This window comes from Coregonus clupeaformis, unplaced genomic scaffold (assembly GCF_020615455.1).
Source record: "Coregonus clupeaformis isolate EN_2021a unplaced genomic scaffold, ASM2061545v1 scaf0427, whole genome shotgun sequence".
NCBI classification, from domain to species: Eukaryota; Metazoa; Chordata; class Actinopteri; order Salmoniformes; family Salmonidae; genus Coregonus; species Coregonus clupeaformis.
Window position 1 is genome coordinate 15,740 of NW_025533882.1, and position 26,374 is coordinate 42,113.

Consider the following 26,374-nt stretch of genomic DNA (forward strand, 5'->3'; position numbering starts at 1 on the left):
ACACCATACCTACTGTGAAGCATGGGGGTGGAAACATCATGCTTTGGGGCTGTTTTTTCTGCAAAGGGACCAGGACGACTGATCCGTGTAAAGGCAAGAATGAATGGGGCCATGTATCGTGAGATTTTGAGTGAAAAACCTCCTTCCATCAGCAAGGGCATTGAAGATGAAACGTGGCTGGGTCTTTCAGCATGACAATGATCCCAAACACACCGCCCGGGCAACGAAGGAGTGGCTTCGTAAGAAGCATTTCAAGGTCCTGGAGTGGCCTAGCCAGTCTCCAGATCTCAACCCCATAGAAAATCTTTGGAGGGGAGTTGAAAGTCCGTGTTGCCCAGCGACAGCCCCAAAACATCACTGCTCTAGAGGAGATCTGCATGGAGGAATGGGCCAAAATACCAGCAACAGTGTGTGAAAACCTTGTGAAGACTTACAGAAAACGTTTGACCTGTGTCATTGCCAACAAAGGGTATATAATAAAGTATTGAGAAACTTCTGTTATTGACCAAATACTTATTTTCCACCATAATTTGCAAATAAATTCATTAAAAATCCTACAATGTGATTTTCTGGATTTTCTGGATTTTGTCTGTCATAGTTGACGTGTACCTATGATGAAAATTACAGGCCTCTCTCATCTTTTTAAGTGGGACTAAATACTTTTTTTCCCCACTGTACATAATATGACATTTGAAATGTCTTTATTCTTTTGAAACTTCTGAGTGTAATGTTTACTGTTAATATTTATTGTTTATTTCACTTTTGTTTACTATCTACTTCACTTGCTTTGGCAATGTTAACACACGTTTCCCATGCCAATAAAGCCCTTAAATTGAATTGAATTGAATTGAATTGAATTGAAATTGAATTGAGAGAGAGAGAGAGAGAGAGAGAGAGAGAGAGAGAGAGAGCATGAAAGTTAGAGAGTGAGTCAGTGAGACAGACAGAGCCAGAGCGTGAGCAAGAGTAAGCATGTTTGATGCAATACTAAAATAACTGCCAGTGAATTTCTGGAGGAACAACAATAAATATTGCTGAACTCCCACTACAGCTGTTTGGAATTAGACACTTTATTTCCCAGCGGCAACTTTATTTACAGTTAGTTACAAAGTTGGGTGATTCTGTGAAGAGCTGGGGAAGAACTGAAACTTCAATCATGGAGGAGGAAGATAACTATACCAGTCTACAGGAGTTTACTGAGGATGGATCCTCCAGAGGAAACAAGCCTATCCTAAACAACCACGGTAAGTGTGTGTGTGTGTGTGTGTGTGTGTGTGTGTGTGTGTGTGTGTGTGTGTGTGTGTGTGTGTGTGTGTGTGTGTGTGTGTGTGTGTGTGTGTGTGCGCGTGCATGTGTATACTGTGATGTCACGAGAGGCTGTGTCCTGGAGGGACGTTACATCCCCCTGAGGTGGCTGCAAACCCAGACAGCTATGGCTCCATCTGCTGGTATGGTCGGGAACTCCACCCCTCTATGGCCAATCTTCCCACGCAGCTGAAACAAATCAGGAGCTGATGAGCTGAAGGTTTGTGGAAGGGAAGAGACACACTGAGGGAGTGTGTGGGGGGAGGGAAGAGACACAGTCTCCAACCTGGGCTCTCTGGAGGACAAGAGTGCTGCACGTCCACTTCCATGAGGAATATAAGGATTTGGAGATACTTACCTTTGGGAAATACTCACCTTTGGATATATGCACCTGTGGAAATACGTGAGAGACATTTGGAAGGACTTTTTGCTGGGTTGGCCACTAGCTGCAACGTGGACTACAGTAAGGCTGGGGAAAAGTTATCTGAGCGAGTGAGAATTATGATTTTGGATGTGGAAGAGACATCCCTGAACTGTTAACCCTTAAAGAGCCACAAGAGAACAGAATTTTGTTATATTTTCGTTAATTTCCCAAGACCTATAATAAAATCCTTGTTTTGTTTGAACCTTGTCTCCTTGCACTACTTGAGCAATCCCGCTGAAAGCTGTGTAGCCTCTCGTGACGTCACAGATGGTGGAGAATACGGGCACGCTCAAGCCGTTAATAGTGCATGTCAGAGGAGGATACCGAAGGTTTGATCACCCAGTTTTCCCAAGTTGGCCGTAGGCTCCCCGCCCGACTGAAATGGAGGACATATTGAAAGCCCCTTGTTGCTGGCCAGCAAGCCCAGATGCAAGCAAACGTGGCTCTCTTGGAGGAGCAAAAGAAAGCCAACCTTCTGAAGGCAGAGGAATTGCAGTTGCAGAGACAGAGGGTGGTCCAAAATACCCGCCCAATAAAGGCAAGTGACTTTATATCTGAAGATGGGAGCTACCGATGACATTGAGGCATACCTGCATGCATTTGAGGCCACGGCCACTAGGGAAGCCTGGCCCAAGCAACAGTGGGTTGGTCTGTTAGCCCCCTTTCTAACCGGGGAATCGCTGAATGCTGTCCGGGACCTGGGCCCTGACCAGGTTACTGACTATGATGCCCTGAAGTCTGAGATCCTCAGCAGATATGGACTCACAAAGTTTGGTATGGCCCAGCGCTTTCACAGCTGGACCTTCCAACCAGACCAACCTCCTCGGGCGCAGATGCATGAACTTGTCCGAATCGCAAGGAAATGGCTGATCCGCAGAGGAATTACAGCAGCGGCGGTGGTGGAGGCCGTTGTGGTGGATCGGTACCTACGCGCCCTGCCTTATGAGGCAAAACGGTTCATCAGTCAACAGGCCTTGACCACGGCTGATCTGACCGTGGAAGCTGTGGAAAAGTACCAGGCCACAGCGGAGATGCTGAATGCTTCCCGAAAGACCCCAGGAGTGCGGCCCCACCACAAATGGGGAAAACCCGTCCAAAGGACCCCAAGGTCTCGAACCCAGCCACGTCCCGGGACTTATCCCGGCTCCAGGGGGAGCCAGAAACCAGGCGGGTCCAAGAAGAGTACACCAGGAGGGGGAAACTCGACAGTGTTACGGTGTGGGGGAGATGGGACATATCTCCTGGCAGTGCGTGGGAAACCAGCCGATGAACCTATGCCCACTGCGAGTCCTCCAGCTCAGCACCCACACACCGTTTTGCCTCGCTCTTGGGAGTCGTAGATGGCGGCCCAGATCGACCCCCACCTGCCCGGTAACTGTGAATCACCATGATGTGGAGGCCTTACTGGATTCTGGTAGCCGGGCCACCCTGGTGCGTAAGGATTTGGTGGGCCCAACGTGTCTGACCCCGGGAAAGTCCTCCCAGTTTCCTGTGTCCATGGGGACACCAGAGAATACCCCATTACTGAACTTACAATGACCAGCACACGGGGAACCATACACACGACGGCGGGGGGTGGTTGATTCCTCCCCGTCCCTGTCCTAATTGGACGAGACTGCCCAGCCTTTTACCCACTCTGGAGAGAGTCTCAGGAGAGGATAACCCGAGTACCTCGGAAACGGAGAGGCAAGACTCCATCCTGGGAAGGCTCCGGTGCAATCCTCCGAATTACTCACTCCCGCCCGGGCTCTGATAGGATGGCAGGTGCCCAGACCGACACAGAGACGGAGCTACAGAATCTGGACAAAGAACTGTCTGGTCTGAAGGGGACCGCTGAGAGGTATCGTTTGTTAAAGCAACAGTTAGACATGAAGACAGAAGAGTTAGATATCCTCCAGGCTAAACTCCAACAGAGCTCCTTCCATAAGCAACAGGAGGAGCTGGAGAGGCTGCGCAGGACCATCGAGGAGTGTGAGGAGACCCTGCGCAGTAGTAAGGAGGTCCAGAAGAAGGCAGAGGAGAAGTACAAGGTGTTGGAGAACAAGATGAAGAATGCGGAGGCAGAGAGAGAGAAGGAACTGAAAGCTGCTCAACAGAAGCTAAACTCTGCTAAAAAACCAAGGCTGATGCGTTCATCAGTAAGAAACTCAAGGAGAGACAACAGAGGCTGAGTCCCTGGTCCTAGAGTTGGAGGAGTTGAAGAGAGAGCAGTCTGGCAAGCACCACGGCAATGCGGACGCTCTCTCCCGGCGTGATGCCTTCTTCGCTGCCTTTACCCCGACGAGGACGTCGGTCCCGAGAGGGGGATGTGTGATGTCACGAGAGGCTGTGTCCTGGAGGGACGTTACATCCCCCTGAGGTGGCTGCAAACCCAGACAGCTATGGCTCCATCTGCTGGTATGGTCGGGAACTCCACCCTCTATGGCCAATCTTCCCACGCAGCTGAAACAAATCAGGAGCTGATGAGCTGAAGGGTTTGTGGGAAGGGAAGAGACACACTGAGGGAGTGTGTGGGGGAGGGAAGAGACACAGTCTCCAACCTGGGCTCTCTGGAGGACAAGAGTGCTGCCGTCCACTTCCATGAGGAATATAAGGATTTGGAGATATTACCTTTGGGAAATACTCACCTTTGGATATATGCACCTGTGGAAATACGTGAGAGACATTTGGAAGGACTTTTTGCTGGGTTGGCCACTAGCTGCAACGTGGACTACAGTAAGGCTGGGGAAAAGTTATCTGAGCGAGTGAGAATTATGATTTTGGATGTGGAAGAGACATCCCTGAACTGTTAACCCTTAAAGAGCCACAAGAGAACAGAATTTTGTTATATTTTCGTTAATTTCCCAAGACCTATAATAAAATCCTTGTTTTGTTTGAACCTTGTCTCCTTGCACTACTTGAGCAATCCCGCTGAAAGCTGTGTAGCCTCTCGTGACGTCACAATACGTATGTGCATAAGTGTGAGATTGACCATAACTCTAAGGACATGGTATCTCTTTAGGGAATAGTCAGTGTGAGTTTTACAGCTAGTCTGTCATTTTATTGGCTATCATCAATTCCTTTGGAATCCTTTAGAAATAATCATTTTAAATATTTTTGAAGTGATTGTCACCTTTTTACAATGTTATGGTTCCATGTTAGACCACTGTAAAATTGTAGGCAGTTACAGATAGATTATGGGGGTATTGTTCATGGTCAAAGGACTTGTCTGGGCAGAAAAAACTTCTGAAGCATGAAAAGGTGAATGACAGGTGAAAAAAAAAGTGCACTCACTCTGCATGTCTTTTCTTACTGGCATGGATTTTACAGATTAATGCTATTTAGAAGAAGGTTTGACTTGCAATGACTGTTATTTGTGGTTATGTTTACCTATAGTTAAATGCTAAATGACTCCAATGTAAATGTAAAGTAAATGTGTCACTCTTTGCATTGAACTGTAATCTGTCCAATCAGGTGCCCAGGGGCTGAAGAGTGTCTAGGAGGTCAGACCGCCCTCTTTGTGCTGATTGGTCTATTGGCCTCCATCTGCGCCAACATCGCTCTGAGCGTGCTCTGTGAGTAAACATAATTTTCTCTCTCTCTCTCTCTCTCTCTCTCTCTCTCTGTCTGTCCGTCTCTTTTTCTCTCTCTCCAACCCCGCACCACCCCTCTCCCTCACTCCTCCTCGGCATGCCTTCTTTGGCATGCAGAACGGTAACCATAGTTGTGGTGGTTGCGCAATCCAAAAGGAACAAAAGTCCATAATTGTGAAATGTGCTCCATCCCAGGACTTTCAGTCTCTGGCAGCCCAGGCTGTTCAGTAGTTATAACACACTGAGAACATTCACTACCACAATGTGTCTCAATCATATTTCTATTAGTCTTTCTCTCTCTCTCTCTCTCTCTCTCTCTCTCTCTCTCTCTCTCTCTCTCTCTCTCTCTCTCTCTCTCTCTCTCTCTCTTTTTTTTTTTTTTTTTTTTTTTTTTTTTTTTTTTTTTTTTTTTTTTTTTTTCTCTCTTTTTTTTTTTCTCTCTCTCTCTCTCTCTCTCTCTCTCTCTCTCTCTCTCTCTCTCTCTCTCTCTCTCTCTCTCTCTCTCTCTCTCTCTCTCTCTCTCTCTCTCTCTCTCTCAGTGTTTAGCAGGCCTTTACCTAGTGTTCCACTGGAGACAGCAGCTCTGACCCTGAAGCTGAACTCAGTTCGAGGACGTTATGTCCTTCTCTGTGATGACTACTCCAAACTGGGCCAGAGCTGCTCCAAGACAGGTAAAGGAGGGCTAAGTGTAATTCAGAGTGGATACATACTTTAGACAACTGTCAGTCACTATTACATTATTTCACGAAAGAAATAGAACACTGTAAAGGGGTTGCCGTAAATTTGACAGTAACTTACAGGCATCTGTCAACTATATATTTTAAATTGATGCACCACTACTACTACATACCAGTTAAGTTGGTACAGCACTCTCACTAACGGGTGCAACAAAAATAGAGCCAGAAACAACAATAATATGCACTCACTAGTGGTCAAAAGGTTTTTGGTGCTCCAAAAATACGGTACAGTACTGTATTCTGTGGGATGGAATTACAGGATCATTCAAAATACAGCAATTATTTCCCCGCCTACAAAATGTTCCCACAATGCACCATAATTTACAGAATGCTGCAGTAAAACATTCCACAGTATTTTATTGTTGATAATACAGAAAATGACCATATAAATTACAGTTTAACTTTACAGTGTACACTATACAGTATACATAAGACATTAATTACCCATGCATATTCACACATCTGTCTCTCCTCTTCATCTTCACCTCTTCAACTTCTTATCATCCTCTTCTACCTCTCTATTCCTGTTCTCCTCCTCTTCTCTTTCTCCTCTCCTCTTCTCACAGTAAGGAAGTGTAGGGAGTGTCCTGAGGGCTGGATTCATGTAGATGAGAAATGTTACTCCTTCAGTAATGACAAGATGGACTGGCTGAGCAGCAGAGACAGTTGTACTTCCCTGGGCAGCCACCTTACCATCCTGCACAGCAAGGAACAGCATGTAAGATAGTGTATGTGTGTGTGTGTGTGTGTGTGTCTGTGTGTGTGTGTGTGTGTGTGTGTCTGTGTGTGTGTGTGTGTTTGTGTGTGTGCGTGCGTGCGTGTGTGTTTATTCCCCTCATTGTAACCATAACTGTGTTTGTTTGTAGGACGCTCTGGAAAAAGAGGCCCGGAGGATTGGCGGGTTTGACTACCACTACTGGATTGGCCTAACAGATATAGAGAATGAAGGAGATTGGAGATGGGTGGACAACACAACACTGAAAAATGAGTATGTGAAGCCCATTCTAAATAATCCAATATCACATGTGTTATAATTAGAGGGAGGCAAATAGTTACTTTTCTACACTGTCTCACTCCTCTGCTCCCTTTCTGTATCTCCCTCCATTTTGCTTCCCTTCTCCCTCTTATTTCATTCTATTATCTGGTTCCATCTTTTTCTACCTCTTTTCCCTAACTGCCTCCCTACTTTTGTTTTCTGCCTTTCTATTTCTCTCTCTCTCTCTCTCTCTCTCTCTCTCTCTCTCTCTCTCTCTCTCTCTCTCTCTCTCTCTCTCTCTCTCTCTCTCTCTCTCTCTCTCTCTCTCTCTCTCTCTCTCTCTCTCTCTCTCTCTCTCTCTCTCTCTCTCTCTCTCTCTCTCTCTCTCTCTTTCTTTCTTTCAGCTATTGGAATGTTGATAGCTCTGAGAACTGTCAGGCAGGAGGAATACATGAGGATGACTGTGCCACCCTGGACAGCCACTCACAGACCTGGTTTGACGTACCGTGTGACTATATCTACAAACGCATTTGTCAGATGGATGCCATCCGGCTAGACTGAATCACAGGACTAAAACTAAGCCATGAACTTCCCAATCATATAGATCTACCATCCATTTATTCATGAATGATGGCAATGTTTTCTTAAGTAGCTTGTCCTTTTTTAGTCTTTTAAATTATTTGTGATGTTTTTGTGCAATGAAAAGCTCTATAAAAGTGAAATTCTTCTTCTTACTGGAAACATCGGAACTGGAAAAACTACAGGAAACTAAACTAGGTTATTGGTCAGATTTACTCAACAACACTGCCGATTGTGCATATTACTTTGCATTTTTCAGAAACCATAAAACAAATGGGGACAGGAAAGATTAAGAGAAGGACTAAGATATAGAAAGGCAAGAGGAGATAAAGACAGTTTTATGGTATAGCTAATTTCATGAAATGTCCATTCCCTACTGAAAATAACAGATGCAAAAATCTAGCAAATCTTGCACCTTCTGCAAGGAGAATTTAAATGAATGCATTCAATTTAGTAAATCAGTTACTCTAATCAAGGAGGTAGATGCTCTAATCAACTCCGCTGATTGCCAAATTGATTGCTGTGATACTTTTGAGCAATCTGTGTGCTTTTTGTTATGTGTGTGACCTGTACATAAATCCCAGACATATTCTGTATTGCTGCACTAACCATGAAAAGGAATTCCTGAGAGTTAATGTGTCAATAAAACTATTTTCGAATCAATGATTCTTCCTCTGATATTTCTTTCAGGTTTGGGTTTGGGTTTTTTCCTGTTCATGTTTGATTTTACTGGAATTAAACAAATGTTTGAATTGACTTAGGCGAACATCTGTTGCTTTCTGCTGTGTCGTTGAATGCATTTTCACGTTGTTTTTTACACATTTAAACACATTTATTTGCTGAAAATATGTTTTTAATCTTTGTTTCTAATCTAAAATCATATTTTAATTTCTTTAAGACAATATTGTTTCTTAAATAATATTTTGCCTTGGTGTTGTACAACAGAGTGTGGGAGGAGGGAAAACTACCAGGCAGCTGGAAGGAGGCAGTAGTGGTACCAATCCGAAAGCCCGGGAAGGACCCAACTAGGCCAACAAGCTATCGGCCAATAGCTTTAACATCACATGTATGTAAGATTATGGAACGTATGATTGCAGAAAGGCTAACTTACCTCCCGGAGAGCAGGGGGCTATTAACGCCACATCAGAGTGGGTTCAGGAAGGGTAGGGGAACTATGGACCCACTGCTCTGCTTAGAAGCAGAGGTCAGGAAGGCTCAGGTGAACAAGGAGACTGTTGTAGCTGTCTTTTTTTAGGTGGAGGAGGCGTATGATATGATGTGGAAGGAGGGGTTGTTAATCAAGCTTTATATTATGGGGGTAGGCGGAAGAACGTACAACTGGATAAAGGATTTCCTGTTTGGTGAGGGTGGGGAAGTCTCTATCAGTCAGCTACCTGGTGGATAACGGTACACCGCAGGGGAGCGTGATAAGTCCTCTGTTGTTTTCAATCATGATCAATGATGTTTACTCTTAGGTACGGCCGGATATTGGGAGGTCGTTATTTGCAGATGATAGGGCCTTATGGAAGAGGGGAAGAAATGTGCCATACATAGTCAGGAAGGTACAGGAAGCAATTGATGAGGTAGAGTGGTGGGCATTAATGTGGGGATTCAGGTTCTCTGTAGAGAAAACTCTGACAGTGTTCTTTACCAGGAGGAAGGTGGGAGATGAGGTATGCTTGAGGTTATATGGGAGAAACTTGGAGAGGGTGGTGGCCTTCAGGTTCCTTGGGGTATACTTTGACACTAGACTGACCTGGGTAGAATACATTGAGAGAGTGGTGGGAAAGTGTAAGAAGGTGCTAAATGTGATGCGCTGTCTGATGGGAAGGAGTCGGGGGCGTTCCTCATTGAGGACCATTTACAGTACCAGTCAAAAGTTTGGACACACCTACTCATTCAAGGGTTTTTCTTTATTTTTACTATTTTCTACATTGTAGAATAATAGTGAAGACATCAAAACTATGAAATAACACATATGGAAACATGTAGTAACCAAAAAAGTGTTAAACAAATATATTATATATTTGCGATTCTTCAAAGAAGCCACCCTTTGCCTTAATGACAGCTTTGCACACTCTTGGCATTCTCTCACCCAGCTTCACCTGGAATGCTTTTCCAACAGTCTTGAAGGAGTTCCCACATATGCTGAGCATTTATTGGCTGCTTTTCCTTCACTCTGTGGTCCAACTCATCCCAAACCATCTCAATTGGGTTGAGGTCGGGTGATTGTAGCACTCCATCACTCTCCTTCTTGGTCAAATAGCCCTTACACAGCCTGGAGGTGTGTTGGGTCATTGTCCTGTTGAAAAACAAATGATAGTCCCACTAAGTGCAAACCAGATGGGATGGCATATCACTGCAGAATACTGTGGTAGCCATGCTGGTTAAGTGTGCCTTGAATTCTAAATAAATCACTGACAGTGTCACCAGCAAAGCACCCCCACACCTCCTCCTCCATGCTTCACGGTGGGAACCACACATGCGAAGATCATCCGTTCACCTACTCTGCGTCTCACAAAGACACGGCGGTTGTAACCAAAAATCTCAAATTTGGACTCATCAGACCAAAGGACGGATTTCCACCGGTCTAATGTCCATTGCTCGTGTTTCTTGGCCCAAGCAAGTCTCTTCTTATTATTGGTGTCCTTTAGTAGTGGTTTCTTTGCAGCAATTCGACCATGAAGGCCTGATTCACGCAGTCTCCTCAGAACAGAACAGTTGATGTTGAGATGTGTCTGTTTCTTGCATATATTTGGGCTGTAAATTCTGAGGCTGGTAACTCTAATGAACTTATCCTCTGGAGCAGATGTAACTCTGGGTCTTCCTTTCCTCTGGCGGTCCTCATGAGAGCCAGTTTCATCATAGCGCTTTGATGGTTTTTGAGACTGCACTTGAAGAAACTTTCCAAGTTCTTGAAATGTTCCGTATTGACTGACCTTCATGTCTTAAAGTAATGATGGACTGTCATTTATCTTTGCTTATTTTAGCTGTTCTTGCCATAATATGGACTTGGTCTTTTACCAAATAGGGCTATCTTCTGTATACCACCCCTACCTTGTCACAACACAACTGACACTTTGTTGGTTACTAAATTATTCCTTATGTGTTATTTCATAGTTTTGATGTCTTCACTATTATTCTACAATGTAGAAAATTGTAAAAATAAAGAAAAACCCTTGAATGAGTAAGTGTGTCCAAACTTTTGACTGGTACTGTATGTTGCATTGATCCGATCTGTAATAGACTATGGCATTATAGCGTATGGTTCGGCATCCCGGACCTCATTGGAAAGGCTAGATGTCATACAGGGACAAGGACTCAGAATATGTAGTGGCGCGTTTCGGACCTCCCCAGTGGCTGCACTACAGGTGGAGATGGGGGGTATGCCATTGCAGATTAGGAGACAGCTGCTGGCAATGAATTATTGGCTCAACCTATAGGGACATGGGGTGTCTCATCCTGCGAAAGGGATTTTACAGGCATGCTGGTACATGAGCAAAGACAGAACACGAGCCTTGGGTGGGTTGGTAATACCCAGGCGAAGGAGATGGGACTGTATGGAAGGGAGTTTAGTCCAACGGTAGCTGTTCCTGTAAATCCACCATGGCTACTCCCGCCTCCAGTAGTTGATCTAGAAGTGTTGGAGAGACTACAGAAAGATAGGGAGGGTGTTGATCCATCTGATTTGTTTAAGAGACGTATGGATACTGTGTATAAGGATTTTGTGGCTATTTACACAGATGGTTCAAAAGATCCAGGGACAGGACGTACTGGGTCAGCATTTGTAGTGCAGGAATGTGGGGTGGCAGTCAGGAAACATATTACAGATCATCTGGCTGTATATACGGCGGAGCTGATGGCCATACTGTTGGCCTTGCAGTGGGTGGAGGAAGTCAAGTCAGACAGAGTAATTATTTGCTCTGATTCATGTTCATTGTTGATGAGTCTCCAGTCCTTTAGCTCACGTAGCAGACAAACCCTGCTTTATGAGGTACTACAAACCCATGGCAGGATTAGACAAATGGGTAAACAGAGAAGACTTACATGGGTCCCAGCCCATGTGGGGGTGGAGGGGAACAAGGCAGTTGATGTACTGGCTAAATAAGCACTTAGTAGTGGGGATGTTGATGTTGGAGTTTCAATGAGCAAGGCAGAGGCAAAAAGCCTGATATGGACAGTGATGGTGCAGAGATGGCAGGAGCAGTGGAATAGAGATACTAAGGGCAGGCATTTATTTCAGGTACAGAGGAAAGTCAGGGAGGGGAGGACGGCAGGAAGGGACAGGAGAGAGGAGGCTATTTTTACAAGATTAAGGGTGGGACACAGCAGGTTAAATAAGACCATAAATGTGATAGGAAAGCATCCAACAGGAAAGTGTGATTATTGCCATGAAACAGAGACCGTGGAGCATGTATCGCTACAGTGTGGGCAGTATCAGAGGGAAAGAGAGAGGCTGAGATCTAGTATGAGGGAGAAGGGGATACAGAAAATTAGTTTTAAAAGCATATTGAGTAGAACGTCATTAGATATAGTCTCAAATAATTGGTAATTGTTTTAAAGAGCAACGTGGCTGGCAGGTAGGATTCCGTTTCTCCCTGTCTCTGGCCCACACTCAAGTACAGTAGGTGGCCGTAATGCACCATGACGTTGGATGCCAAACGCCGATAAACCGAAGAAGATAATATTTTGCCACAAGATGGCACTATTTTAAAAGCAACCCTCTGGTCCACTCAGGACCTTATCAGTCAAGACAAACACTCCCCTCCTCCTTTTCACGTTTCGTCCAATGAGCAGTGATGTTCTCCTTTGTTGTCAAACGTGCACTGACGGCAGAGCTGAGCGATTCCGGGGACAGGCTATCAACTTGAGTTAGCTTACCAATAAGGTAATGTGTTTGTTTTTATTTTCTTTGAAAATATTTGTAAACTGCTTTTTATTAAAAGATAATCGCACGGTTGCCCTTGCACCATTTATCTACGTTAGAGTTGAGTCGGGAGACAACCGAAAAAAACAGGAAGAGGCCTAACGTTACCGCTTTACAGTCATGCCTCGAGCTGTGGTAGCAGCAGCAGCTAGCATGACTCCTCATAGTCATACTGATGTAGTAAGCTAGCTAGCGCATATGTGCTATTTTTGCTACATCATTTGGTCAAACTTTAGCAATCCTTTTAGTTTGTGCTCCTTTTGGGTCCGTTTTTAAGTAGCATTTGAAAATATACCATAAAGAGCTAGTGAACTAGCTCGCTTCTAGGCTAGCATGCAATCAGTTGTTTATGACTATGTCTGGCGTTAGCTGGCTAGCTAACGTTAGTACTAGTCAGAAAATTGGTCCCTGCTTGGCCACTCAGCATTGAATGAACTTGACTCAAAACACTCCACACTAGGGCCACGTTTAGTAGGTCGAACGATGCAGATAGAATTGATCTGACATGATTCCTTATTTTACATGTCAGACGATATTTTCAACAACATTGTGCCCTACTGAATGTGCCCAGGTTAGCCTATAGTAGCCGACTAGTTGAGTTTAATAGGCTACCTAAATAGTTACATTGTGAAGTAGTAGCTAAGTGTCCAAAGTCATGATTATCTGACAATGGCATGGAGTGTCATAGTGCCCAGCCTAGGAAGGTTACTACTATGTAGCTAGCTAGGCTATTTGTAAGTACTGTTGTGTCTCTCTATTATTCTCACCAAATAGCACAGTATATCATATACAAATAGGATAGACCTCAAATAATACATTATCTGTGCTTTTAGTAGGGCCAATTTCATATTCAGCAGGACAAGTCCCATTTAATTATGTAAAATAATAATAAGTGTCTGTGTTTTTCAAAACACTTGCCTACACATTAGCTTATGAGAGTGAAAATTGAATTACTGACTTGGAGTCTTGCCACAAGGGCTATTCGTATGATTGTTTTGGTTAGACAGAGCTACGGGCATACATTAGCAAAGTATTCAAGTTGTCTTGCTATTAAAAAAAGCTGATCAGCCTCTTAAATGTAAGAAATGCAGTATTAACGGTTAATTGAAGGCCAACCATTTTATTCAAGTCATTCTGTCTCTTCACTTGTTTCCTTTCCTCTCTCCCCTCCCCTCTCTTTCCCCTTTCTCTCATTCTCTTGCCTTATCTGTCATTATTTCTCTTTTCGTCTCACTTCTGTTTGCCTTCTGTCTTTTTCGCTCCTTCTCTCTCTTGCACACTCTCTCTCACTCTCTCTCTCTCTCACTCTGTCTCTCGCTCTCACTCTGTCTCTCTCACTGTCTCTCTCTCTCACTCTGTCTCTCTCTCTCACTCTGTCTCTCTCACTCTGTCTCTCTCTCACTGTCTCTCTCTCTCACTCTGTCTCTCTCTCTCACTCTGATTCTCTCACTCTGTCTCTCTCACTGTCTCTCTCTCTCACTCTGTCTCTCTCACTCTGTCTCTCTCTCTTTCAGATGGAGGTAGAGCAGCTCCTCTCTCTCTCAGGCCCGGCGTTGGCCCAGGCTGTAAGTTCTCTGCTGGAGACACCAGGCCTCTACGTGTTCTCAGACATCCTTGAGCTGCCCAACGTCAGAGAGGTAACACACACACTCACATGTAAGCACACTCACATGTAAGCGCACACACACTGACACTCACATAGTCACAGCCATTCTCAAGTCACAGCTCTCACTGGAGGAGGTATAGCTAGAGACCCTAACAAGCCCCCTCTATCTGTCCCCACACCCACCTTCTTCTACTCTACCCCAAGCTGGAGACAGGCCCGCACGCACCAGTGTATCAGCTACTCAACCTCTTCGCCTATGGAACCTACTGTGACTATAAAGGTACGACAGTGGCAGGCAGCGCTGCAGTGTAAATAAGTCATGTAGTAACGCTGGAGCTGTTTTATTATTAGCAGTATTTCTCTCTCTGCCCGTCGGCCCTGCAGGCTAGGCAACTCATCACTGTCATAGGTTGTCACAGCCCCCTGGCACGGCAGAGGTTGCGTCCCAATAACCTCTCTTTTCTCTAGAAGTGTGCACTTGTTCACTTCCCTTCGTGGATTTGGAAGTAAATAACTGGTATATGGAAACTCCCTCTAGCATTCCTGGTGAAAAAATGGGGTCCCCAGAAATTCTGGCGGAAAACATGGGGTCCCTGCTGAAACAGTTTGACTACGACTGCTCTAGCCCCTGCCTACACCAATCCAATGCTTTTGTGGGGAGTAGTGAACAAGTGCACACTTCAGGAGGAAGGAGAGATAATTGGGACTCAACCAGGGACAGACTTCTCCCAGGTGTTTTGTTAGACATTCATATTAGTTGTAATTTGTTGCATTGTCACAAACTGCCAAATTAAATCCTGAATACCCTTTAAAATACCTGAATATGTAAAGGACTTGTCATTCTTTAGCAACACATTTAGTAACAGGACTTAATAAGAGACCAGCAAAACGGAAGAGAGAAATACTAATCTTATGTCAACACATATCGTTTTCGCATTCATAGTGCTTTTTAGAATTGCAAAATGGAGCACTGAGAAAAACTGTCAATACTCAAGTTTTTTTTGAGCATCCGCACACACACACAAATTATTTTTCATTGTATTTCCTCGTGGAATTCAGCAGGCAGCAGCAGTTTCAGCCTGGAGAGAACCTGTGGAGGATACCTGTTTCCCTGCTCTGTACTGTCTGACTAAAGGAATAATAGCACTGGCCTGCACCCCTGTGTTTGTAATGCTGTGTCCCTGTCATGATGTGTCCCTTTCTTTTGCTCTCTGGCTGTCTGTTTCTTTCCCCCCTCTTCCTTGTCTGTTTGTGGTATGTTGTTCTTTTAGAGAGGGCAGCCTCTCTCCCAGAGTTGACCCCAGCCCAGAGGAACAAACTGCGTCACCTCTCCATCATCAGTCTGGCATCCAATCTCAAGGTAGAATACCACCCATTCATCTGGTCTTAAATACCATACTCTGCTAGCTTTAGTCCACTTAATGTGGGTCACTCACATTATAATTATAGAAATAGTTTATAAAAATATGTAAAATAATGATAGCCATCATTCGTTTGCCATTTAATCTGAAGGTAACGCTCTCTGGATTTATCTTATCTAGTTCTTCTGTTTAGTTTGTTATTAAAGGACTGCAGATCAAAAACTAATTTTGTGCAGTATTTCCATGGACTCTAATAGCCTACCTACAATTGTAGTCCTAACAATACTCAGCAAGCTTCGTACCTAAAATAGCAAGTCATTCGCTCAACTTTTGATTTTAATTATATGCTCAAGTGTGGTTATGAGACAACTTGCTTTGTAACTCTGACACATTAACAAGATAACTCTGTGTTGTGAAGGACTTTATTAAGAGCCTGTCTGTGATGTGATCTAACTTTATTTATATCACATATATGAGAATGATAGCAGCTGAGATTTAGATCATCATGAGATACTGGCTAGATACTGTGTTAAGTATCCTGTCCTTTCTTCTTTGCGCTCTCTGTCTCTTTATTTATTTGTTGCTCTCTGTTGTCTATCCATCGAACTCTCCATTAAGATTGGCTCTCTCTCTACCTCATTTTGACCCCATCCCCATTTCATATTTTTTCTCCCTCTCCTATCTCTCTTTCTTTACTTGCTTTCATCCATCTCTCATTCTATCCACTCTCCCCAATAAATAATTGATTCATTCATTTCTCCCTTTCTCTATTAATCTCCCTCCCTCCCCCATTTCTCGTCTTTTTCTTCCCGTCTTATTTCTTATATTTTCATAGAATAAGTATGCCGCATTGAATCTGTATGGGACACCTTAATGCAAAGATTCACCCATTTTGAATGTTATATTGTTATATCTCTGAGCAATGTTCTATCGATTCCCGGGGTCATTTCATGTTTTCATGTGTATCTGGGCTATTGGCTGGCTGGCTGTATTTCTGCCTGCTTTAATGGCGAATAACTCAGATACACATGAAAACATGAAAGGACCCCTGGAATCGACAGAACATCGCTCAGAGATGCACAAAAACATTCAAAATGGGTGACGCTATCCTTTAGTGGCTTGTGAAAGTATTCACCCCCCTTGGCATTTTTCCTATTTTGTTGCCTTACAACCAGGAATTAAAATGGGGTTTGTATAATTTGATTTACACAACATGCCTACCACTTTGAAGATGCAAAATAAAAAAATGTGTGAAACAAACAAGAAATAAGACGAAAAAACTGAACTTGAGCGTGCATAACTATTCATCCCTCCAAAGTCAATACTTTGTAGAGCCACCGTTTGCAGCAATTACAGCTGCAAGTCTCTTGGGGTATGTCTCTATAAGCTTAGCACATCTAGCCACTGGGATTTTTGCCCATTCTTCAAGGCAAAACTGCTCCAGCTCCTTCAAGTTGGATGGGTTCCGCTGGTGTACAGCAATCTTTAAGTCATACCACAGATTCTCAATTTGATTGAGGTCTGAGCTTTGACTAGGCCATTCCAAGACATTTAAATGTTTCCCCATAAACCACTCGAGTGTTGCTTTAGCAGTATGCTTAGGGTCATTGTCCTGCTGGAAGGTGAACCTCCTTCCCAGTCTCAAATCTCTGGAAGACTGAAACAGGTTTCCCTCAAGAATTTCCCTGTATTAGGGCCATCCATAATTCCTTGAAATTCTGACCAGTTTCCCAGTCCCTGCCGATGGAAAAACATCCCCACAGCATGATGCTGCCACCACCATGCTTCACTGTGGGGATGGTGATGATAGTTGTTGGGTTTGCGCCAGCCATAGCGTTTTCCTTGATGGCCAAAAAGCTCAATTTTAGTCTCATCTGACCAGACTACCTTCTTCCATATGTTTGGGGAGTCTCCCACATGCCTTTTGGCGAACACCAAATGTGTTTGCTTATTTTTTCTTTAAGCAATGGCTTTTTTCTGGCCACTGTTCCGTAAAGCCCAGCTCTGTGGAGTGTACGGCTTAAAGGGGTCCTATGGACAGATACTCCAATCTCTGCTGTGGAGCTTTGCAGCTCCTTCATGGTTATCTTTGGTCTCTTTGTTGCCTCTGATTAATACCCTCCTTGCCTGGTCTTTGAGTTTTGGTGGGCGGCCCTCTCTTGGCAGGTTTGATGTGGTGTCATATTCTTTCAATTTTTTAAGAATGGATTTAATGGTGCTCCGTGGGATGTTCAAAGTTTCTGATATTGTTTTATAACCCAACCCTGATCTGTACTTCTCCACAACTTTATCCTTGACTTGTTTGGAGAGCTCCTTGGTCTTCATGGTGCCACTTGCTTGGTGGTGCCCCTTGCTTAGTGGTGTTGCAGACTCTTGGGCCTTTCAGAACAGGTGTATACAGTTGAAGTCAGACGTTTACATACACTTAGGTTGGAGTCATTAAAACTTGTTTTTCAACCACTCCACAAATTTCTTGTTAACAAACTATAGTTTTGGCAAGTCGGTTAGGACATCTACTTTGTGCATGACACAAGTAATTTTTCCAACAATCGTTTAGATACATTATTTCACTTATAATTCACTGTATCACAATTCCAGTGGGTCAGAAGTTTACATACACTAAGTTGATTGTGCCTTTAAACAGCTTGGAAAATTCCAGAAAATGATGTCATGGCTTTAGAAGCTTCTGATAGGCTAATTGACATCATTTGAGTCAATTGGAGGTGTACCTGTGGATGTATTTCAAGGCTTACCTTCAAACTCAGTGCCTCTTTGCTTGACATCATGGGAAAATCAAAAGAAATCAGCCAAGACCTCAGAAAAACAATTGTAGACCTCCACAAGTCTGGTTCATCCTTGGGAGCAATTTCCAAACGCCTGAAGGTACCACGTTCATCTGTACAAACAATAGTACGCAAGTATAAACACCATGGGACCACGCAACCGTCATACCGCTCAGGAAGGAGACGCGTTCTGTCTCCTAGAGATGAACGTACTTTGGTACGAAAAGTGCAAATCAATCCCAGAACAACAGCAAAGGATCTTGTGAAGATGCTGGAGGAAACAGGTACAAAAGTATCTATATCCACAGTAAAACGAGTCCTATATCGACATAACCTGAAAGGCCACTCAGCAAGGAAGAAGCCACTGCTCCAAAACCGCCATAAAAAAAGCCAGACTACGGTTTGCAACTGCACATGGGGACAAAGATCGTACTTTTTGGAGAAATGTCCTCTGGTCTGATGAAACAAAAATATAAATGTTTGTCCATTATGACCACTGTTATGTTTGGAGGAAAAAGGGGGTGGCTTGCAAGCTGAAGATCACCATCCCAACTGTGAAGCACGGGGGTGGCAGCATCATGCTGTGGGGGTGCTTTGCTGCAGGAGGGACTGGTGCACTTCACAAAATAGATGGCATCATGAGGAAGGAAAATTATGTGGATATATTAAAGCAACATCTCAAGACATCAGTCAGGAAGTTAAAGCTTGGTCGCAAATGGGTCTTCCAAATGGACAATGACCCCAAGCATACTTCCAAAGTTGTGGCAAAATGGCTTAAGGACAATAAAGTCAAGGTATTGGAGTGGGCATCACAAAGCCCTGACCTCAATCCTATAGAAAATGTGTGGGCAGAACTGAAAAAGTGTGTGCGAGCAAGGAGGCCTACAAACCTGACTCAGTTACACCAGCTCTGTCAGGAGGAATGGGCCAAAATTCACCCAACTTATTGTGGGAAGCTTGTGGAAGGATACCCGAAACGTTTGACCCAAGTTAAACAATTTTAAAGGCAATGCTACCAAATACTAATTGAGTGTATGTAAACTCCTGACCCACTGGGGATGTGATGAAATAATAAAAGCTGAAATAAATAATTATCTACTATTATTCTGACATTTCACATTCTTAAAATAAAGTGGTGATCCTAACTGCCCTAAAACAGGGAATTTTTACTAGGATTAAATGTCAGGAATTGTGAAAAACCGAGTTTAAATGTATTTGGCTAAGGTGTATGTAAACTTCCGACTTCAACTGTATATACTGAGATCATGAGACACTTAAATATAGTCCACCTGTGTGCAATGTAACTAATTATGTGACTTCTGAAGGTAATTGGTTGCACCAGATCTTATTTAGGGGCTTCATAGCAAAGGGGGTGAATACATATGCACGCACCACTTTTCCGTTATTTATTTTTTAGAATTCTTTGAAGCAAGTTATTTTTTTCACTTCACCAATTTTGACTATTTTGTGTGTGTCCATTACATGAAATCCAAATAAAAATCCATTTAAATTACAGGTTGTAATGCAACAAACTAGGAAAAACGCGAAGGGGGATGAATACTTTTTCAAGGCACTGCAATTGGCTAATAAAGACTTGTTAAAGCCCCCATGCAGTCTTTGTAATTTTATTTTTAAATCATCACTGTATGTCTAATAAATCACTGTTTATTTAATGAAAATAACTACAAAATATATATTTGTATAATTTATTTCCCCGAGCCTCCTTTGGCCCTAGAAATGCTCAGTTTTATTGTGTGGACGTTAGGGAACACATTTTAAGATATTTACATAAACAGCCCTGATTGGCTGATAGGATGGTCTAAAGCCCAACCCTTACCCAGATGAACAGTCATTGGTCTATTATAATCATATCACATTGTGACATCATGTTGGCCAAAAGTTCCACCACACCTGAACAGGCTGAAATTCCAGGCATTTTTTTCAAACAGCTTTTACACAAAAAGGGCATTATCATAATTTTCACAATTTCTGAATTTCTGACCTCATAGTGTGAAAATATATAAATAAATAAAAAGTTACATCCAATGTTTTACTGCACTGCCGCTTTAAAACTCCAAACTCCCCTCCTCTCTCTCTGGTAGCTATTTTGATGGAATGGTTTTGTACATTTATATTGACCCTCCCTTCCTCTACCCCTCGCTCTTACCTTTCCATTCCTCACTCTTACATCATCTCTTCTATCTCCTCACTGAAGTAATAAAGAGCATCTCAAATTCAACATCTTTCTCTCTCCCTGTCTGTGCCAGGTAACTTCTGTTGACCCAACATAATAGAATTTGACATTCTCTGTCTCCCTCTTCCCCCAGTGCCTGCCCTACTCCCTGCTCCTGCAGCAGCTGGAGCTGAAGAACGTGCGGGAGCTGGAGGACCTGCTGATCGAGGCGGTCTACTGTGACATCATTCAGGGCAAGCTGGACCAGAGGAACCAGCAGGTGGAGGTGGACTGCAGCGTGGGCCGAGACCTGGGGCCCAACGAGCTGCCCAACATAGCCAACACACTGCAGGAGTGGTGAGTTGGTGATATGTGTGTGAGAGAGAGCCGTGCATGTGCCAGGGTTTTGAGTCAATTCCATTTAAATTCAGGAAGTAAACTGAACCCCCCCTCCCTCAAATATGGAAATGAAATTGCAATTTCAGTTTACTTCATGAATTAAATGGAAGTGACCCCAACCCTGGTGTGTAGGATGAGGTTATGAGGTCCTCAATGTTTGGTTACTGTGCCGCCCTGCAGTCATCAAATCAAATCAAACTTTATTTATAGAACACGTTCGTTACAGTGGATGCATAATAATGCACAATACGCTTTCTAAATGAGACAAAAATAGTAAAACAATAAAATAACAGTGGACATGATAGATACAATAAATAAGAATGGGATGAAATAGATAGTATGATCAGTCATATCAGTGTCTAAATAATTATCTGTCTCTCTCTCTCTCAGGTGTGCAGGGTGTGAGGCGGTCCTGTGTGGGATCGAGGAGCAGGTAACCAGAGCCAATCAATACAGAGAGAGCCAGCTGAAGATCAAAGTTCAGGTGGAGACAGAGGTTAGTACCAGTAGCCACTTTTCTCTGGGTAGAGTCAAAGATTATCTATTATATTGACAAGATAGTCGAGTGACTGCTCTAACAATGGAAATCCATGTCCTCAAAGATGGAAGGCAGGTGGGTCCATTCTAGCTAATGAGAGGGCAGATACGAGTATCAACAACAGGCACAACTCCGTTATAAAGTCGTTTTGCCACGTGTCAAAATGCCACGTGCATCCACTTATATCAGTGCATTCATAACAACTTAACCATTACGATAGCAAATTAGCAATTCAATGTTTTGTTGACCAAATTTGACACTCATTAACCTCAATACAAAAATTCCTCACTTTTTGGTCTTATTTTCGTGGACATGTTTTGGCCAGAGTAAACCCTCTCGCTTCTCCTCTTCCTCTCTGGTAGAGGTGAAACCATAAGCAAAACTTATACTCATTACTCAATGACCTAATTCAGTGTCCAATTTAGAGCTCTGTCCAGTGCCTTTATTTAGGCTGTAGGCCACATGTGGCTTTTCTGTCCTCTGAGTCTTCTCCAGCTTGAGGTAGAAGTTACTCTCTAACCTCTTCTTATTAGAAATGTAGAAATAATAACAACACCATAAGCTTTTCACACTACTGAGCCAAACCAGTGCCAAGCTGTATTGGGCTGGCCTGGTTACGCATCCACCATAGCTGCTGGAAAGGACTTTGTGAGGAGAAAAATATCAGAGCCAGCCCAGTACATTCTGAATCGGCCTTAGTTTGAATCAGGCACTTCTGTTCTGTCCTAAACTTCATTAGTTTACCTTTCCTTCTCTCTCTCTCCATCCCTCTCTCTCAGGTGTCAAACCTCCAGAAAACGCTAAAGGCCAGCTCCGCCTCCCCGTCGTCCGGCCCCGCCGCCGCGGGAGCCGCATCCAATCAGGATGCAGACCAGCCGGCAGAGCCACGAGACCCCGCCTCCTCTCAGGAACCACGGCAACCGGGCAAGAAGAGTTCAAAGGTCAAGGGGTAAGTAAGGAGATGTTCCTTAGGTCAATTCCATATTTTCATTGTTTGTGTATCTGTTATTTTTTTATAGGGGTTACCATTTGGTGTTGGTGGCTATCCTCAGCGTCATGTTCATTAGGGCAAGCAACAGAAACCATTTTTAAACATTTCGCAACAAACAAGAAAAATAAGTCCAGGTAATAGCTGTTTGTCCTAGGTGCCTTATGAACATGACCTCGTCCTTCCAGGGTCACGGCAGAGATGTGGTTCAAGCCGAGGCTAGAAGAAACATTTGTGTGTCGCAAAAACATTCCAATAGCTTCAGAAGAATTCAAACGGCACGGAATAGATTATGCAGCCACTGTGTTTCATGTCATTTTGCAGCGTCTTCCACTCGAACACAGTAATATTTTGGTTGTTTGTACAACAAACATCCATTTAAACGCCAGCTGCCAGTGGAAGTGGAAATAGTGACTGTGTGTGTGTCTGCATAGTGTATCTTCATTAGCCAGAGAGGCTGTGCTTTGTGGCGGTACTCACAGGGCTACCTGGGGCCCTCTCTCTCTTCTTGGCCAATTACAACACCAATTCCTCATCTGTCATCGGTTTTAAAAAAATGTCAGTAAAGTTAATTTAAAAAAATAGCTTCAGGTGCTGAAAGGAAATGTTTATTTATTTTTTATTACATGACAGGATGAGTTTTTCTGTTCCAGTTAAAGGAGTGATTATAATTCACTTACTGGGTGACATTTTGGCAGTGAAAGAAAAATGTAGAGATGATTTAACATACTCGGTGGCATGGGACTTTATTTACTGGAGATTTGGATTGCCTCACATGAAAAGCATTCATAGTATTTACTGTAAACCACCTTCTCATGGTAGGAGTAATACAGTAATATAGTAATTTGTTTGCCAACATTGTAATCATAACATCCCTACAATAATATGTGGCGTAATGAGTTGGACCAAAGGTGACAAAAGCCATCATAAACAGACCTTGTTCATAACTGTGTTATAACTATCGTAAAACTTGAACTAAACAGACAGGAACTTATTTGCTTGAATTGAGAAATTGCCCAGGGGGGTATACTACAAAGCAGGAGCAATGAGCTAGCCAGCTAAAGCCAGCTTTCTTTTTCAGAATATTTAGGCAAGTTAGCTGGCTAACCCATTAATCCAGAGCCCTATACTATGAATCTGGTTTGAGGAATTAGCGAGTTAACTTTGGTCAACTCTGAGTTCAACTCGGGATAACCGGTGACACGAATGTGGCTATATTTCTATAGCAAAGAATCCTTCAGAACTAACCTGCTCTGGGGCAGACTAACTCAGGGCTAACTCTTTTTATTCTGAATGAAGTGTCTGAGCCGCAAGTTGAGGACCAATTAAATCATATTCCCTCCCTCGCAAAGACTGTCATCATCCCCTTCATTTGAGAAAGACAACTGATTCAATACTTTATTAATCAAATGTATTTTTTGTGTACATTTAAAAAAATGCTAAAATACCTTTTACACATTTAGTAATGACAGAATGCATTTGAAACTTCACGCACAGTAAAACATTTGGAATGTTATCGATAGTAGTGGTTAAAAGGTGCTTGTGCATTGATAGGCACGCCAAAGATGGCATTACGATACGTAATAAAAGAAAGACGGCACTTCTAACAGCCTGTTTCACACCATAGCCTGCTGAATTTGCAAGATAACTTTTCTTTCATTCTGATTTCGGCACAAAGGAAAGTGAGACACTGACTCGCCCATGGATGAATGTTTCAGCATTGTCTTAGTGAAGAGTTTGCCGTTCGACTAGCGAAGTGCGACATGAACAGGATGCTAACAGTTGACTGACGTTTCTTCCTCAAACCCCTCTTCTGTTTATTGAAGACAGGCGTGTATTGGATTTAAGCCTTTAATGTCGTTTGAAGTGTGGACATGCATTACCTCGTATATAATATGCTGATCTGCTCCTACCTGTAGATCTATTTATTAAAAAAAATATTTTCATTTTATTCAGACAGCATGAAATGAGTGGGGATACAGAGACGGGGAGGAGATTAAGATTAACGGTGGAGTCGGGATTCATACCCACGTGGGGTTGGTATATGTGTGCTGCAGGCAGTGGCCTTACACACTAGACCAGCCTCAGGCACACATATTTGCAGAAAAATATTTTGTGATTAATTTTTGTCTACCTGCCCTTTAGGGGCCTTTTTTTTCTCACATTGACATTCTCACTTGACATGCAGGGATCAATCATCTAGCACATTGTTTCCCAAGCTCGGTCCTGGGGACTCCCAAAGGGTGCATGTTTTGGTTTTTGCCCTAGCACTACACAGCTGATTCAAATAATCAACGCTTACTGATGAGTTTGGGAAACACTGATCTAGCGCGAGGTGCAGAGTGTGAAATTACCTCGGAGCAGAGCGCCAATCTGCCTTCACGAGAAATTACACTTTGATACCCGTCTGTTAGATACCGGCGTTTATTTGCTACAATGTGAAGCTAAACCCGCCCTTTATAAGAGACGGACGCTTGTTGGAGACATCTTTTTAGGGTCATGTAATAACTGTTGTTTGTTTTCTGTCTAAGGCTCCGCGGAAGTGGGAAGATCTGGTCCAAGTCCAACTGAAGGCAGAGACGCAGAGAGAGAGACCCGGAACACCCCCACTGATCCACTGACAGATGGACGGACTGACACACAGGTTGACAGACACGTAGACTCACACAGACTGATAATGTGATCAATGCACAGACAGACAGACACTCATATTTACACACATCGTGTACATTCACACATGCACGCAAACACACACACACAAATATATACACTGAGTCAGACAGACTGACACCCATTCTGATAGGTGTGTGTACACACACAACCAGACAGACAGACGGACTATCTGCACTGTGTATATATACACAGACCCAAACCCATTCTAACATGTACACAGAGACAGAGTATAATCTGCACTGGGCAAAGCTTTGCTGCTGTCGGTCTTGTCAGGAGAAGCAGAGCCACAAGCAGTGAAACCGAATGTGTGTATTTTATTGTGTTACACTTTTTGTTTGTTTATATTTTTTTCTGCTGAGGATTGAGTTAAGACATGTATAAAATCAGGATATTAATTAATTGTTGGTATTAAATTGAACCCCTCTATCAATTTAGTCTCTGTCTCTCTTACTGTTTTTTTGTGCATACTTCAAAGTGCAACTCGAGGTTGCATTACTAGCTAAATGTTAACTCACAGAAGGGGGCTATATGTGTTAGGTCAGACCCTTAATTAGGTTATTCCCAAAGAGACTAATATATTAGAGCACTGGAACTACCCTGTGATCAGTCGGCTTGGTTATATACACATACACACACTTCATTTTCTGTGTCACATACACACATTAGACAGACACACACAGGGCATTCATATTTGATATTGGTATATTTTGGCCAAAGCTTCTATTTCACCGTTAAAATTGCCTGTCGGAATTGTCTGCACTCCCTCCCTCGTCCCCCCACAATCACACGCTCCAAATTTCCTTTTTCACGTTCATCCTTTCCATCTCTCTTGCTCGCTCACTCTTTCATTCTCTCTCCTCAGTCTCCCTCTGTTTTCTCTAAAAACCCTCTCCCCCTATCCTGCATGACGTTAATGGTAGCTATTAACTCCCATGGCACCCACAGAGAGAGAGAAAAGGGATAGAGAGACAGGGAAATTATCCTATTCCGTTTTAACCCAATTTCCTCCCTCTTCCCACCTATTTTCTCCCCCTTTCTGTCTCTCGTTCTCCCCCTCTATAAATAGGCGTGTTAATTTCAGTCAGTGTGATTGAGCTTTACAGTTTCTCAATTTGCTCTGTTCCTACCAGATGGGAGCTGTGAATTCTAGCAGCTGTACACCTAGGTGTGTGCGTAAAACTTCAGATGTGACTTTGTATGTGTATACCTAACTGTGTGTGTGTGTGTCCTTCCTTGAACACACAGACTATGGAGTGCTACAGTGTCTGCTGGTTGGACTCACAATCAGCCAGTAGTTAACTTTGGAGTGGACTTCAGCCAATCAATTACTTTG

General features: G+C 43.3%; 2 protein-coding genes across 2 annotated transcripts; both read left to right on the forward strand.

Moving 5' to 3' along the window:
- The first annotated feature begins 926 nt into the window (after positions 1-926).
- On the forward strand, positions 927-8,256 carry LOC121560608 (C-type lectin domain family 4 member E-like). The gene is made up of 7 exons (XM_045215348.1): positions 927-1,252; positions 4,731-4,740; positions 5,191-5,283; positions 5,841-5,972; positions 6,605-6,756; positions 6,905-7,026; positions 7,419-8,256. Exons 1-7 carry the CDS (start codon positions 1,157-1,159, stop codon positions 7,573-7,575), a joined length of 762 nt encoding a protein of 253 aa, XP_045071283.1. The 5' UTR covers positions 927-1,156; the 3' UTR covers positions 7,576-8,256.
- Positions 8,257-12,373: 4,117 nt separating this feature from the next.
- Positions 12,374-25,471, forward strand: LOC121560602 (COP9 signalosome complex subunit 7a). The gene is made up of 8 exons (XM_041873549.2): positions 12,374-12,481; positions 14,035-14,157; positions 14,331-14,406; positions 15,398-15,486; positions 20,598-20,800; positions 21,233-21,338; positions 22,160-22,329; positions 24,900-25,471. The coding sequence occupies exons 2-8, from the start codon at positions 14,035-14,037 to the stop codon at positions 24,937-24,939; spliced, it is 807 nt and encodes a 268-aa protein (XP_041729483.1). The 5' UTR covers positions 12,374-12,481; the 3' UTR covers positions 24,940-25,471.
- Positions 25,472-26,374: the final 903 nt, after the last annotated feature.

Coding starts and splice junctions, on each gene's coding strand:
- LOC121560608 (XM_045215348.1), top strand. CDS start 1,157: ATGGAGGAGGAAGATAACTATACCAGTCTACAGGAGTTTACTGAGGAT. Junction 6,757..6,904: donor TGCACAGCAAGGAACAGCAT/GTAAGATAGTGT, acceptor GTTTGTTTGTAG/GACGCTCTGGAAAAAGAGGC. Junction 7,027..7,418: donor AACACAACACTGAAAAATGA/GTATGTGAAGCC, acceptor TCTTTCTTTCAG/CTATTGGAATGTTGATAGCT.
- LOC121560602 (XM_041873549.2), top strand. CDS start 14,035: ATGGAGGTAGAGCAGCTCCTCTCTCTCTCAGGCCCGGCGTTGGCCCAG. Junction 14,407..15,397: donor AACCTACTGTGACTATAAAG/GTACGACAGTGG, acceptor TTGTTCTTTTAG/AGAGGGCAGCCTCTCTCCCA. Junction 21,339..22,159: donor AAGTTCAGGTGGAGACAGAG/GTTAGTACCAGT, acceptor CCTCTCTCTCAG/GTGTCAAACCTCCAGAAAAC.